General features: G+C 36.2%; 1 protein-coding gene across 1 annotated transcript in view; it reads right to left on the bottom strand.

Annotated features, from left to right (window-relative positions):
- The window catches only part of SH3RF1 (SH3 domain containing ring finger 1), an 83,118-nt gene that overhangs the window by 27,858 nt on the left and 39,381 nt on the right, over positions 1-15,879 (bottom strand). Inside the window, exons 2-3 of the mRNA XM_008638595.2 lie at positions 5,634-5,909; positions 4,806-4,901 (exon numbers count right to left, since the gene is read on the bottom strand). Of these exons, the coding sequence (XP_008636817.1) occupies positions 4,806-4,901; positions 5,634-5,909 (372 nt within the window). The remainder of the gene's footprint in view (positions 1-4,805; positions 4,902-5,633; positions 5,910-15,879) is intronic.

Raw genomic sequence — 15,879 nt, 5'->3', positions numbered from 1 at the left:
GCTCCCACAAATGACTGGCTTATACTCTGAACACAAGTAGATATCTCTAGATACAGATATATAAGGTAGTGTAAAAGAACCAAGATATTTTTTTAATATAGAAGAGGTTTTCAAGTGATATTTGCAAGATGTCATGAAGGAATTTTCATATACAGAAAAAAAGACAAAGTTCAAAACCAGGACTACTGGAACAATGAGGAGTTGACATAAAAACCTTCTAGGGAAGAAGAAGAACTACATGGAACATACTGCAGTGGAGGAGGGACATAATGGGGGATTTGAAACAGGATATGAAGTTGAGAATATAGAATTTTTTCCTAAATGTTCTTATTGTTGGTCCTTCAGAATGCAACTGAAGAGAACTGGAATCACAGGATCGTTTGGGTTGGAAGGGATCTTCAAGATCATCTCGTTCGAACCCCGCTGCCATGGGCAGGAACACCTTCCACTAGACCAGATTGCTCAGAGCCCCATCCAACCTGGCCTTGAACACTTCCAGGGATGGGACAGACAAAACCTCCCTGGGCGTCCTGTTCCAGTGCCTCACCACCCTCACAGTAAAGAATTTCTTCCTAATATCTAATCATAACCTATCTTCTTCCCCCCCCTGTCCTGTCACTACATAGTTTTGTAAAAAGTCCCTCTCCATCTTTCTTGTAAGAAAGAGGGATAGGAGAAGACAATGTCACAGCAGTAACCAATCCTATGAAAAAGGTGGACGCTAGATTTTTCTTCCTGCTAGTACTCAAGACGGATCATATGGATCAAAATAATGTTGCATTATTTGTGTATAACAGAAGATAGAAATAGACCGCTTTCTCCAACAAAAAGCCCATTATTTAGATGATTACTGAATTTTAAATTTAGAGCAAACATACTTTAAACAGACCAGTGAAAACATTATTTCATTACAAAACACTGATATGAGGCTGAAGGATACGAAACAAGTAGACAATAAGACCAAAAAAAGCATAGCCTGCTGTTCAGCTTGTCAGGGTCTTATTTGTCATCACAGAAGAACACGCAGGCTTTTCAAAGTCTAATAATTTTATCTATTTTGCACTTTTTTCTTAACTCAGATTGAAATTCTTCACATCCTTCCTGAGTATCTGGGTATTCCACACGGTCTGATACAATGGCTGCAACTGTTTCTATTTTTATGTAATCTACTTCCTTATTTGCAAAGAACTACCTAATCAGAGAAGTTAAGAGATCACCCAGGGATGAAAAACAAAACCAAAAGCCACTTTGCTAACACTACCCCAAGGTACCTGTTACACCTAATTATATTTGTTCACCTCCAGAAGCTATCAATGCCAGCAGAATCTGATTACTCTATACAGTGAACAACCTATTAGGGAATAGTTGAGACTTGCCCATGGGATCGATTCAAGACTGATTCAAATACAAGCGGCATTCTGTGCTTTCTTATGCAGAGAAGCAGGCAAAAGACAGTTGCATCAATCTGAAGATGGAAGTGAACTGATTACTGGCCTCCTCTTTGAAGTAACCTGAGGACAGCAACAGCTGCAGAATATTTGGCAGAGTGCAGTTTACGTCTCTTCTTTGAGAAGAGAAATTAAGAACTTGCAGCATTCTCCAATGAAATGGCTAGCAGACATTCAAGGTCACCAAGGGAATGCATCTAAGTCATGCTAAGAAGTGTTTCAATCTAGCATTCCTTTCTGCAACAAATACCTATGCGTCTAGGCCCGCATTTCCTGCATCAGTTGTTTTCCTTAACAGACATACTTTCATTGAAGCTTCTTTACTTCAACCTTTATATTCACTTTTTTTTTCCCATTCAACAAAATCTTTGCTGTAACAGGAAGCCTGATCCAATTCCCTTTCCCACCAAACCCAGGGAAGAGAAGAACTTTCCAAAGAGGGCAGGACAGGGGTGGCTGGCTGAGCCACATCTCGGTGCTGCAGCAGGGCTGAGGTCAGCACACAGCTTCCGTCTGCCTGCAGCTGTCTGCAGGAATTACCACTACTGCAAGGTCTCTTAGAGTTGTGCTTTGCTATACTTACTTTACAAATTAATTCAGGTGTTCTTCACTCACACAAAGGTAAACAAAAGCTGACATTATTTTCTACTGACAATTCGACTGAAAAGTGATTCCTTTTCCCTGATTTTTATTCTATTCTGGGCATTTATATTTGTTTATGAAGTGTTTAATTAGATCAAAACCTCCAATTTGAGGTCTAAGAAATGTATATTGTACCCAGAACTGCAATCTATGCAGAAAAATTCTAATAATATCTATTTAGTTACGAATAATCTTTCTTTTTGGAACAGAGATAAATATAAGTATTATGAACTTAACCATATATTTTCTAAATTCACTGCATTTTATCTCATTACTACAAAAGAACCTGGCTGATCCAGTTTTAATGCAAGTACCTTGAAATTCCAACAGTCAAAAGTCTAGCAATTTAGATTTATTAATCAGGTCTTAACTCTAGTAAAATTAGAGGGTTAGTTTGGGTTTAGCACTTCTCACAAAGTAGAATTTAATTTTCTTCAATGTTTGAATTATTTATTTTTCTTTTGCAGATAGAAGTAATTTTTTCACAATGTTATGTGTCTACAGATAAAGAATGTTGTGAGTCAGTTAACAAACTATAGTTTTAATAGAATCACTATAAAAATTTCTCTCAAAATGTGTTCAGTCTTACTGTTATTATTACCACAAATTTAATAAGTGAAAGTTATAGAAGAAAAAACCAGAGTAGCAAACATTGAATCATAAAAGGGCAAAATCTGCCCTCAAATATGATCAGAGATTTTCCTGGACTTCAACATTATCTAAAATTTTACCCTCATTGTACAACAAATATGACAATTATTACACCTATACTACAGAATAAACATCACAGACTACGCCCATTTTATAGTTAATAACTTCAGAAAATCTCTAGTAAATGGAGCTACTAATTCACATTTTTAAACAAAAATATGTGGACTAACATACACAAGGTAAAATGTATGTCTGTCATTATGACAAAAATAGGCAATGATTACGGGATTGGGAAATGCAATGAAAACGACCAAACAGAAATCTTCCAAAAATATTAATTACTTCTCATCTTCATTGTCTTTCATAAAATAGGTAAGAATGGTTTGCTATACTTGTTTCTATCAATTGTCTGTATATTTTCCAGACCAATAGTTCTATACTCTCAGGAACCAGGCATTTCAAAATTTAAACCCATAGTTTACTGCACATCTCACTGCTCTTCACCACAGCATGCATTTCAGTTTAGTATACACTGAAAAAACCCACCTATCTGATTTGAACTAACTATTTGGGTAAAATTTATCATTCTAGACTTTCCATTCACTTTAGTGGGGATTTGAGAATGTGTACTTACTTAAGCGTTGGTGCCTGCTCTAAAAGGGTTAATTGAAAATACATTTTCTTAGTTGATGGAATCAGTCTGAAAACATTAAGACAAATACATTTTGTGACTTTCATTTTTGCATAATATTTTTCAAGGCCATATCTCCTTTTTGCAACTTTTGTAGAGATAGGAATGTAGTTGTTAGCTGAACAGTTAGCTCAAGTGGCAGTGCTAGGAAAGGGCTTTTTCTAACAAGGCTAAGTTAAGTAATTTAGTTTGAAAAAACACTACAAAAAACTTTAGTGGCTGAATTGAAGGGGCAGTTAATTGCAAGAAGCTAGGAAAGAATACCCAAGGGCAAGAAATTGTTAAATTGGCTTTTAAACTTCCTAAAGTGAAGCCAAAATTGCACTAAGCAAGTTGAAACTTTTTTGGTCTTGTTTTTACAGTCATGTGACATTTTCTATCCTCAGGTATACAGATCCTTACATCAAGCTATAAAAATAAATATATATATTTTCCCTTTTAAAAATAATAAATTCTATGTTGGTTGAAACCAGTAGTGCTTTTTGAAGTTCCCATACCGTTTTCAGAAATTGAATTAATAAAATCTGACTTGATTCTTAGTATGGTTACACATTTCTTCTGTGACCTGAAGTACATATTTCTCATTCCAGAAATAATGTGAAAATACTTTTTTCTTTCATCATTCTGCCTCATTTATGTAAATAAAATACTGTCACTGCAGGGAAGTGTATCTTACCAAGTATCCACAGCATACCTATCAGAAAAGGACAAACACTATTTCAAACCTCTGTATCTTTCTGTAATGCAAATTTGAATAATCATTGTGGCTGTACACACTGTTCCTAATCACTGGTGTCTTTCTATGAAAAAGATACAGCTTTCAACTCTTAAAACTGAAAAGGTTGGGGAAATTTTCTCAACTGCTACCTCTTACTGTAAATTGTAACACATATGAGAAGCGCAGGAAGATACAGAAGCTTTTATATATGACTCTGTTGATGACAAAGGTGATCCTTTGCCTGTTTCACAACAACCTATATTCTTTGACTTCCTAGTTGTGCTAATTTGGTTTTGAGAGGCGGATATTAGGGACAGTGGAAAGCTAACTATTTCTCTGACTTGCTGACTGCTTTCATTATGTGGCTAAGTGTGGTTTGGATTGACCGCATGACTCCAGTATTACCAAGAAAACATAGTGACTGCCTCCAATTACGCTCATTTCAATTCCATTCAACAAAAATAGGTGTCAAATAGCTAAGTGAAAATCACTGGTTCAACTGCTGAGGCCATTAACTTTCCCAAAGAGTATTCTAGGTCTAAGATTACTTATATCTCAGGTTATTTTAGAATCATCACCAGTACTGATTATTTTTCCTTTCAGAAAATTAAATACACAGTGGGCACAGCCTTACTGAAGATCCAGCTTTACTCACCTCAACATATGAAATTGGAAATATTCCTATCTTGTCAGCCAGCATTCCTTCTGCCCAGTTTTCATCCACACGGCGAATTACAGTCAGAACATCATCCTGTGTGAACATGCAGTGATTATGTCTCCCAGCTCTAATTTAACTTCTCATTTAATTTTCCTCCATAACACAGGGGTAATCAGAGAAGGCAGGACATGGACAAGAACCGCAGAGAAGGCACTCTGTAAGAGGAACATGCCACTTTTGGGGTCGAAGTCAGTTCAAGCTGTTCCTTTTCCTATTTTGTCAGAGTTCAACTAATTGCCCACACCTCAGCGATCTGATTTCATCCTTAGTGCCAGTCTTCCTGTCATGTTCAGTCCATGTTACTCATGAGCCCCACTTTAATTGCTTGGCAATAATCAACAGAACCACAACCATTTTCCTTCACAACTGACTCATTACCTAACTTCCCCTAGATGTTTTTCTACTCAAGTACTTACGAACATTGCTAGTGATGACTTCTTTCACATCTGCAATTTGAGTGTTTCTTTAGAAGATGGAATATTTTTAATTCACAACTTAGGTTATTTCTCATAAATTAAGGACATTACTACTGCAATTATGAAAAATTGCATTCTCAGAAATCAAACCTCAAAGAAATTACATGTAATTTAGAAAGAGAAGGCAAAACTAATCAATATAGAAGAAATACTTGCAGAATTACTTGTCCTTTTCATATGTGTGCAGCTCCAATAAGACATGCAGATAAGACTACAAAACAGTTGTATTATTTCTTATCCAAGCGAATGAAATTATTAGAAGAAAATAGTAATTCTATTCTCTTTTTACCTTTGCAAATGGTAAACAGTCTTTATCTGCTTCCTTGTCTTTTACTTCAAAATCATAAAGTGCTTTGCACTGAGGCGGAGGTTGAGGTAAAGGTTTAATAATCTGAACAAAATTGGTAGGAAAAAAGCCATGGATGCCATTGACTTCTCCATGATACCAATTTTCATCCACCTGTCGACGTAAAATGATGATGTCTCCTTTACTGAATTTAAGATCTCCAGGTTCTTTGCCCTCATAGTTATACAATGCTTTGGCACACGGTAACTGAGGTACACCCTAAAGACGAAGAAAAAAATAATAAATCATTAGAATTAGATGAGCATTACTAAACAGAATTTATATTCTATTTTTGGAGAGTATGAACAAAACTGCAAAGTATGAAACTGCGACGTAAAATTATACACGTATTTTATTGCAATGATTCTATTGGTTTTACCCACACGTAGGAAGAGCTTCAATTCTGTGCAGTCTTAAGATCCCTCTAAGTTTCATTATGATTTTTAATACTGCTACAATGTTGCTAGACACAGGAGAAGCAGAGAAACATAATACTTTAACCCTCATGTACTAATTCACTAAGATTAAACATTAAAAAAAACGAAGCAAGCAAACTGGAAAGCAACCTGACCACTTGAGAGATCCGGCCGAACAATTCCACAACAAAATGCAACGCTGGAATAATAAATTTGCTGTAAGACCTTTAAGGCATTTCTACTGCCTTTCTTATTATCTTCTTCACCTTATTTACTTCATGAGCACAGAGTAATAAGGATGAGGACATAATGGAGGTGTTTTCCAGCTCGAAAAACAAATCTCAATTTATTAAAAATGAGAAATTTCATGCTGGAGCAACTCTTTTAATTCAATTACTTATTTAAAACCACTGCTAATAAGAATTACTGGAAAACACCTGTTGAAGGTGTACATCCTTGGGTTTCCTGCACTTGATTCCTCCGTAATATCTGAAAACTATAGATCATTGAATGTGTATCAGAAGGACTGCAATTTAACACTGTCACCCTCCCTTATATACATTGCAGGTATTACTTTTTAATTGCTCAGCCTGTACCTCCAAATTTTGCAAGAGAGAGTCATAAAACTCTACAACTCTAGAGCTAGGGCTACTGCGTCAAAACTCTCTTTTCTCCAAATTTAAAAACCTGGAGGGGTGCTTACCCCCTTAATGATGCAAACAGCAGTAACCTGCATTACTAATAGAGTCTTTCCAAAGCAAAGGCAGCCTTTATAGTCACACAGAGCACAGTATTTCACATCTTTGATGTCAGCCCATACGGAACAGGCAAATTTTAATGAAATTCAATGTTGCCGATATTATTTGCCACATCTACCCCACAGTATGTCTCTCCTCTCAAGTCCTCCACCAGCTCAGACTGTAAATTGGAGTTGCACTTGTAATATCTCAAGAGGTCACACACAATGTAAGGAAATTCTCAGAAGGAATTATCACTTTGAGTCTGTCCATTGGGCAGACAGAGTTTTAATAATGTATTTCACATTTAACAAAATTTTATCTTTCAATATAATCCAATTTGTTCAGACAGCTTTAATTTTTGTCCATGCATATTAATAATGGCTCATATGGATAAATAATATCTCAAAGATTAACTTGGCTAGTAATTTTTTTTCTATACCAAACAGTCAAAGGAAAACCATATGTATATACATAGGTACAGAGGAGTATGATTTACATACGAATACAGGAATATCAAAGTGCATTCTATTGCATCCAGGATGAATATGGAAAATATTCTATTAGCAGGATCCAAGAAATTGTTCACAATTTGTGATCTCCAGACTAAAGCAAATAATATTTTTCTTCATGGTCACGCTTAATTGCATCAGTGCACAATGATGACACACTCTGTACAAACCTGGATATAGAAAAAGACACCAACTAGAGAATTTTGTGGGCCTCAACTGAGTGACGGAAAAATTAATGGTCAGAATAGAAGAATTTAAAAAAAAAAAAAAAAATATATATATATGCATGTATGTATGTATATATTTTTTAGTTTTATGTGCTCTGCAGAGTAAACAGAGAATGAAGGAAGCAATCAGTGTAGATGGGGTAAGAACAAGTGCGAATAAAAAACTGTGGGGGAGAGGAAGCAAAAAGAAATACACCTCTAAACAAGAGAGGAAACACTGCTTGCTTATCCCCTTCCATCACAATAACAAACAAACAAACGAAAGGATGAGAAGCCAAGAATTACTTGACAGAAAGCAGGCCCCAAGCAATTAGGGCTACTACAGGACACAGGAATTTCTCTTGCACTGGAGGTAATAGTTTGACTTCTCCCAGGAATCACCCCATTGTCCTGGGAGAAAGCTTTCTATGTCCCCATACTGAGGAATAAGTTTTAGATCAGCTTTGTGTATAAAATACAGTTGGAAAGAAAAAATCTTTAAAAACAAAATCAAAACAAGCCGGGAGTACCAGTGCAGATCATGTCAAAGCAATCAAACTTACTAGTCATCATTTAATTGTTAGAACTCCATATTGCATTTATGCAGTTTATCACAAAGGCTCCCACAAACAAATCTGCATACAAAAGTACAAACATCTGTTTATGTTTTATAGGAAGTTCCTTTCCCAGTGTATAGGTTGAGTTTCTGCAAAGCTTGTTTCCCACGTTAAATAGAAATGGTTCCAGTCCATAATTCCAAATAAAACAAAGTTCAACAAGACACAGTTCCCAGTTGGACGGCCAGGGATTAAAGAGAAGTAGTTAAATGACTGAGATGAGAAGTGGATGACTTTTCCTTCTCTCCCAGGGGGAGGATGAAGTGAGAAAGTGTGGGTGCAATGGGGAGGGCTGTTTTCAGGGGTACAGGATCAAGAGCCCTCAAGCACCATCTTCGCATTCCTCCTTCTATGAGCAACCTGGAGTCACAGCTCATGGCCGGCGCCTTCCAGGCCCTTGTGGTTAAGGCAGCTTCAGCCCCCCTTCTGCCCCTCCAGCTGCCCACCAGGAGAGATGGCCATGAGGATACGCTGAGCCAGAGTTTACATTTCACTCCATGTCTCTCACTTGGCTAAACATGAAAGAAAGGCTTTGGAAAAAAAACTTTGCAGCCTACCCTTAAGTTTACAGCTGCCACTTACCCTGCCAGCTCTTTGAGCAAGCAACAACAACCACAACAACAAAAACCAGACAAAAACCATTTTAGGAAATTAAAATATAAAATTCAGAAAGACTCCACATGACAGGTTCTTAGAATTATTTCCTTAGTCCTTATGCAAAATACTTATGCAAAAATATCTGAATTTCTAATGCTACTGCTGATAGACAAACTGTTTAAATTCATTTCTAGCTAAGGCATGGATATACATACATTTCACATGCCAGATTCCTTTAAAGAAAATAATACATGATGACATCAAAACAAATGGCTTAACAAGAATATGAAAAAATGCATATGCATTCATATATGTGATGCTCAGGTTCCTCAGTTTTCTTCTCCTAACCCAGATATTTTGTCTTAGAAACCTACAGAATGCACCATTTTGCTCTTTGGATTTATACTTTGTTTTCAGTCACCTTATTTTAAACTTTACTTTTATTTTTTTAAGGGACAATATGCAACTGTATGTATTTTTCATAAGCTTAAGCCAAGAGAAACTTATGCGTGAACAGAAACACGAGATCTGATTTCCTGTAAAAAGGAGTTTCAGTGGCAGAAGCCCAAATGTAAATATGCTTACGCTGGCACAAAACAGTGTTCATTCTGTACTTACTGCACTTGAAGAACCAGCAGAGGCTAAAGTAGCAAAAAATAATAAATCCTCTCTCAAGGAAATGAATGGAACAGATACTGGATCATCTGCACCTCTGTTTCTTTCAAAGCCTCCCAGACACGGTGCTGCTGGTTGCCACTTCTCCAAGCAAGCAAGGCATTCCCTGTTCTCTGGTTGCAAGATTGGGAAGTGGCCTGGGCTTCCCCGTGAGCCAGTTGAATTTACCCAGAATAACTATGCTGGTTTCACCTGTCTGAGCTTCTTAGACACTGAGTGTTTCCAAGAGGCCGGGAAGTAGTACCTTTTATAGAAGTACTGCTTATGTTGGTAGCAAGACAAACAAAAAGTCTTCTGAAACCGTCTACATGGACAAACAAAGCTCTATCAGCTTCCAGAAAAATCCAACCTGCTCAGATACCTCAGCAGCAGATTTTAGGCTGACCTTTCTTTGCAGAAAATCTAAAAACTGGAAGTTGATCCATGTCATGAGAGGATCTTTAATAAACATCCATTATTTGCAACTTTCTTACATGGAAAGACCGAAAATTGATTTTTCATCACCTACATTTTTATTTTCTTTCCACACAGTTCCTAAATCAAACCAAGAGTCACATTAATGACCAGGACAAGATGAGAAACTATCACAAAAAGATCTCAAATTACACAGCAATTAAAAATACAGTAAGTCTAGTGATACAGAGGTAGATTTTTTCAGCCAACCCTTCCCCCCCTTTCCCCCCCCCCCCAAGAACCAGTACCGTAAGACATACTTGATTGCCAGTGGAAGGTGCCTTTACATAAGGATAACATAATGCTAATGTTTGCAGCCAAAACTTGTTTGCAAGGCAGGTTTGGGTCGAGTGAGTTCTTTTTGTGTACGTTCTCCAGTAGGTACGGGCATTCCTGAGATCTCCTCTTCAGACTCCTAGTCATTCAAACCTTTTGAAGGACAATATTGCTTCTTTTAAATCTTCTGGTCTATTCTATTTCATATTATTGTTTTCTTGATTCAAATCTTTCAAATGCATCCTTCCTATTACTTTTTTTAAAGTGTATTTTTACTTTCTTGCCTTCTATGGCTTTACTAAGCTGTCCAGTCCTGCATGCAAGAACATCCCCTTTTGCATCTGTATTTTTTTCATGTCTCTTTCATCTCACTGGCTCCAATAAGTAGTTTCAAGTCTTAATTTATAGCCACCTGATCTGTGTAACACAATTTTCTTTGTTTCAGCCTCCTTTGCTCCTTCTCTGCTTGCACTTAACTCTTCATGTATTTTGAGACATAAAGCATATGAAAATACTTTACCAAAGACCTTTTTAAAGTGCTTATATTAAAAGATGTGTTTTCTTAAGTAGGATTTCCTTCTAAAGGAAGGAAACGTGTTCCCTGTGTTAAGATACAGGTATATTGCTTTGGCCTGAACAAAATAAATACTCAGTTTTGTAGGACAGACCAACCTAGAGGCAATAACATTTGGCACTAAATCTCCCTGTTTCTTTTTTGAGCTCCAGAACACAAAGTGTTTCCATAATCCAAGAAGAATGTTAAAAGCTGTCTCCCTGCAGTAAATGCATGTCCCTGCATTTACTTTTCTCATCTAAGAAACAATTCAAACAAGGTCAGATTTGTGCAAAGAAAGGCTGACTTGAGTGTTATTCATCTGTACCCAACATTAACTCATTAGTGTAATCAACTCTACATACTTCTGCCATCACAACTATCTCAGAAGACTGCAGAGGTCATTAGTACAAATGAATTTATTTCTAGTTAAAGTGTCTCTGAGGTTTCTGCTATCTGGATGACAAAAAAGTAAGATATTTTTATGTCAGGAGGCTGTATCAAGTTGCCAGTATACTGTAGCCAGTATACTGTAATAGCCATAAAAACAAACCTTTGGTAAGATCTGATATAAATTACTATTGCTCTATGAATACAATAAACTAGGGTTTGGGGTTTTTTATATAATAGTTCACTAGATTAAAGAAGTGAGAAATATTAATGTTGGTAAGTATATTCATCTCTACTGTTTTCCTATGATACAGCTGTACTAAATCTCATTTTTCTCTGCACCCATAAAGTAAATAACCAAACATTTGACTTAAAACAGTAGAAAACTTGTACTTGTTTTGAAATGCTATATTCAAATATCTTTACTTGCTATACAGCTTTTGATTTTAATAAAAGTAGAAGTTTAGCATCAAGAGGAAACTAGCTAGCCAGGTTGCCTTGATCAAAGAGACCAGGTTTGAAACGCAACCATGTGTAACTTAACCATGACCTACATAACAATCATCATTTTGAAGAAAGATTACCTTAGGAAAAATACCAGGGTGCACAATAAAAAACATAATCAAGCCAACATATTTATTATACTTTTGGAAAAGCTGAATAACTGCAATCAGTAAAAATTTTAGGATATTGATAAATGAAGAAACAGGATTATATTTTTACTATTGCTTAATTTAACTGAAATGAAAAATTCTTTAGTAGACCTGCAAAGCTTCCCTAGGATTAGCTAACTATTACAGAATATGGTAAATTTTCTCTAATGCTTGTACATGATAAGTAGCATCAGCAGTAGCTCTAGATCTAACAGTGTATGAAATATCAGAATACTCTTTACAAATTTTCAAGGTTTCAGCCATCAAACGCAGGTTGTCACACCAAGTGCTCCTAGAGCCCTTTGCCTGACTCTTTTGAGGACTTCACCAGTTAACTCTGTTCTTGGAAACTTGCAGAGTTTCACAGCACAGACTCAGAGAAGCCTGTATTTTATAGCAGATGGGTAGCTCCTTTATTCTTGTAAGCAATTCTTATGTCTTCTTTTGAGGTAAATTCTCAATGACCTACTTAAAGTAGCCATTTTATTAAAGCCCTTTTTGCTTCCTCTGTCTTAACAACTTCTAGAAGAAAACATTTTGGCATTTTTTCTTGTCTGATGTTAAGAAAGAAATATAAGGTTGTTTAATGTAAGTATGAGCAACTCTCTCCCACAAAGTTGTTTTGAAATTAAAAGCTGGAATACAGGAGTATGAAAGGAATTTAAAAATGTTGCCTTAAGGCCTAAGCAATCACACTAATAATATGGAAGGTTAGGAAGGGACATTTACAAAGCTTTCCAAAGGCACTTCTCCCAGTCCCTTTCTGTGTAACACCTGTCTTTGTAAACACTTTTTTTCAAATTAAAAAATGTGTCTTCAGAATGCCACCTTCTTGTCTTTGCCTAGTCAAAATGCAAAGTTGTCAGCTACTTCCTTTCCCAAAGTTTGTTAAGAAAAGAAAATTCTGAACACTTTTCACTGAGCTAAACTCCTAAATTAATAAAATAAGTAAGTAAAAAATAGGAGAAAGTGGAGGAGAAAATAATTATATCCTGCACACAGCATATCCTCAAATATTTTAACTGTATGCACTAGACAGCTTCAAGATTGCTTCTTCCACAAGCAAACAAAATGAATTATGAGAAAACTGCTCTGCACAGCAAAAACTGAGGAGGTAACTTTCAAGATGCAGAAGAGAATGCAGGTCTGTATTGCTGCTGATTTGCATATCAAACAATCCCTTTCTGAATCTTTAAAAACCTTTAGATTGCTTACTACAAAACATTTTTGCTTTGAAACACTCCAGATCCTCGTAAGAATCTAAACAAAACCTTAAATTGCACACTACATAGAGCTAGGATGTTTATGTAAAATAACTATTTCCAAAAGCAATGATTTGTTTGAAAGATATGCTCTTATAAGCTGTTACACCAACATCACTGCTCAAACTGAAAGCACCACTATCTCCATTGGTTTTCTCTTGGTATGTTACAACTCATGGATATTTGATGTTCCCATCAAACCGCAAATTTTTCATGTCTCAGTGCCACCATACAGCAGCATGGACCTCCTAATCTCTTTTAGCTCATCAAGTTAATACGCAGCACAGGTTCACTCTGCTCTTAGATTCTCCTAGCAGCGCAATTTCCAATGCATTCTCTTTTCAAGTAACATCTCCTATGGCTTCTAAGACAAGAACACTGCATACTGCAAGAAGAAGAGAAATACATCCACCCCTCTTGGCAAAGATACATCTACAACTCTGAAACTGCGTAGTGGGACTTATTAGTCCTACTCCAAAGTGCCACCAGCTTCTGTATGGCCCTGAAGAAGTCTCAGTTTGGGACGTTAGAATATATCTAATGTTTCCCAATCATATCCAATTTCTCATAATTAAAACCCCTGTGAACATCCAGAGTTACAAAAATAGTGAACACCGAGTGCTTTGGAAAGTTCTGTTTCAAATTCCTCTACCCCTATAAAACTGCAGAAAATTACCTCCCAGTTATTAATTTCATCTGTTTGAAAAACAGTTTGGAAAATGAAAAATAGATGCAGTTGGTTACTGATCCACTAATGTACTTTTATTTTTTTCTAGATGGCTTGAAAAAAGTGTCTTTATAATTGTAAGACAGTCTTTTTTTCTTTTTTTTGGCGGGGGGAGAACAGAAGAAAGCAAGCAGAAAAATGTAGTGAGAAAAGAAGCAAACAAATTTAAAAATATCAGGATAAAGTATATGAAGGTCAAGAGCCTGACAAAGACCTAGCAAAAGACTTTGAAATAGTATGTCTCAAGTACTTTTCTAAGATATATATATCCCTGAAGGTCAGAGTACCGAACAGAGTACAGAACTATTTGACTGCTCAAAATACCTAACTGCAAGATAGTAGTTTTGTGTTTATCAAGAAGCCTCATTTTGCACAGTTATCCAGTAAACTTTCCAGTGCCAATAATTTCTTAAACATCACTTGTTTTTTTTGCTTATTATATGAACCTACAATCACAAAAGAAGAGAAAAACCCCCTCTGACCACTACCAAAATACAGGCCACATCTCAGTGTTGAATTCTTTGCCTAAATTCCTTCTTACATGGCTAAAACATAGCCCTCCCTTTCACTCTTCATTTTAGTTTCCACATAAACTGGAAATTACACATCTTTGGCATTCTTTTGCTGCTGCCTAAATGCATACTTACCCTTCTAATACAGTGATTTAGAATTTACTTTCGCTGTCAAAAGCCACAAATGCAATTGCTTAAATAGCTAAATAATTAATTCCCAAACAAGACATGCTATTCTGAGTTCCAAGGCCAGAACAAACAGAAATTTTCACATAAACTCAGAATGCTTTTCTTTCCCGTTGGCTTAATAGGAGGCAGCTAGAGAAGCCACCGACCTTCATACACTCTTCCACAAATAAAGCATCAATAACTACAACTGTTATAATTCCAAATCTGCCCTGCTAATTGAACTGCCACCTAACCTTATAACAACTTCCATGAGTCACCAGAAAGGAAGAAAAAAATTTAATTCACCAAAACATCCAAAAATCAACATCTTGCTGTAATCTACACAGTCAGTGGGGCAGACATACCATACACAACAGCTGGTGAGATTTCTGTACCATATGTAATAGATAAAGATACAGAGATCCAGTAAACAGCAATCTCAGAGAAAGGAATCATCTTGCAATGCTTAGAAACATCTCCCTTTGGTTTAATACAGTCTTTTTTTTTTTAAATACATTAACACAAAACCTCACCACATTAGAAAGAAATAAAACAGAATCTACATAAACCCATAGGGCATTGCTAACACCTAGAAAAGATTCTGTGATTAATGCTGTACTACCAGGCTGTGCTATGCTGGAGTACTGGTAACAAATTGAACTATGTCATCTGCCAGTCTTTTCATGGCTAATCAGAATACAGTATCTTCTTTCATTTTCTGCATTAAACATAAGTCATCAACATTCGAAAAGTAGATGCATTTTACTGACCACAATCAAATCCTCTCACAAACTGAACTTTACAACAGAACTTTACAAATCACTTTACAAAACAAATTCTGGTTGCTTACTTTAAAAGAAAAAAAAAAAAAAACAACATGTTTATCTACTTAGTGCAGAAGATTGGAATATTTGGTTTCTCAGCAAATCACTACAACACAGGAGGCCCTTGTCCCTACTTCAGGGAGCTGATATTTTAACACAAGCTTCAAAAGTTCCAGAGGGTTTACCAACAGTGTAAAAATTTAAGAGTAATGCTCTGTTCTAAAGGTTTTTACACTTTGAAAATGAACATAAAGAAGCTTCCCTCAATGTGATGTGCAAATGAATATGTTTACTTCTTGCACCAAGAAAAGGTGAGGGAATTCCAGATGAGAAGACAGACTGAAAAAAATCTGAAAAGAATAAATGAGAAATGAGATTGCTAAAAGCAAAATCTTACTGAGCTTTGAAGGTGAGGAGTTAGAACATGATACAGGAGGAGCAAAGCGAGCAAATGACTCTGAACAAGGGAGTGACTTGGTGAGATAATTCTTGGTAAGATCAGCATGAAGAAATGTTCCTTTAATCTCTCAAATATTTTGCTGCCAAAACTTGGGCAATGGGAAAACACAGAGCTGCAAATTAAGAAGTTGCTGCATTTTTTGATGAAAACT

This window comes from Corvus brachyrhynchos, unplaced genomic scaffold (genome assembly GCF_000691975.1).
Source record: "Corvus brachyrhynchos isolate BGI_N302 unplaced genomic scaffold, ASM69197v1 scaffold178, whole genome shotgun sequence".
NCBI lineage: Eukaryota > Metazoa > Chordata > Aves > Passeriformes > Corvidae > Corvus > Corvus brachyrhynchos.
Note: the sequence above shows the minus strand (reverse complement) of the source record. Positions and strands in the feature narration are given on the sequence as shown.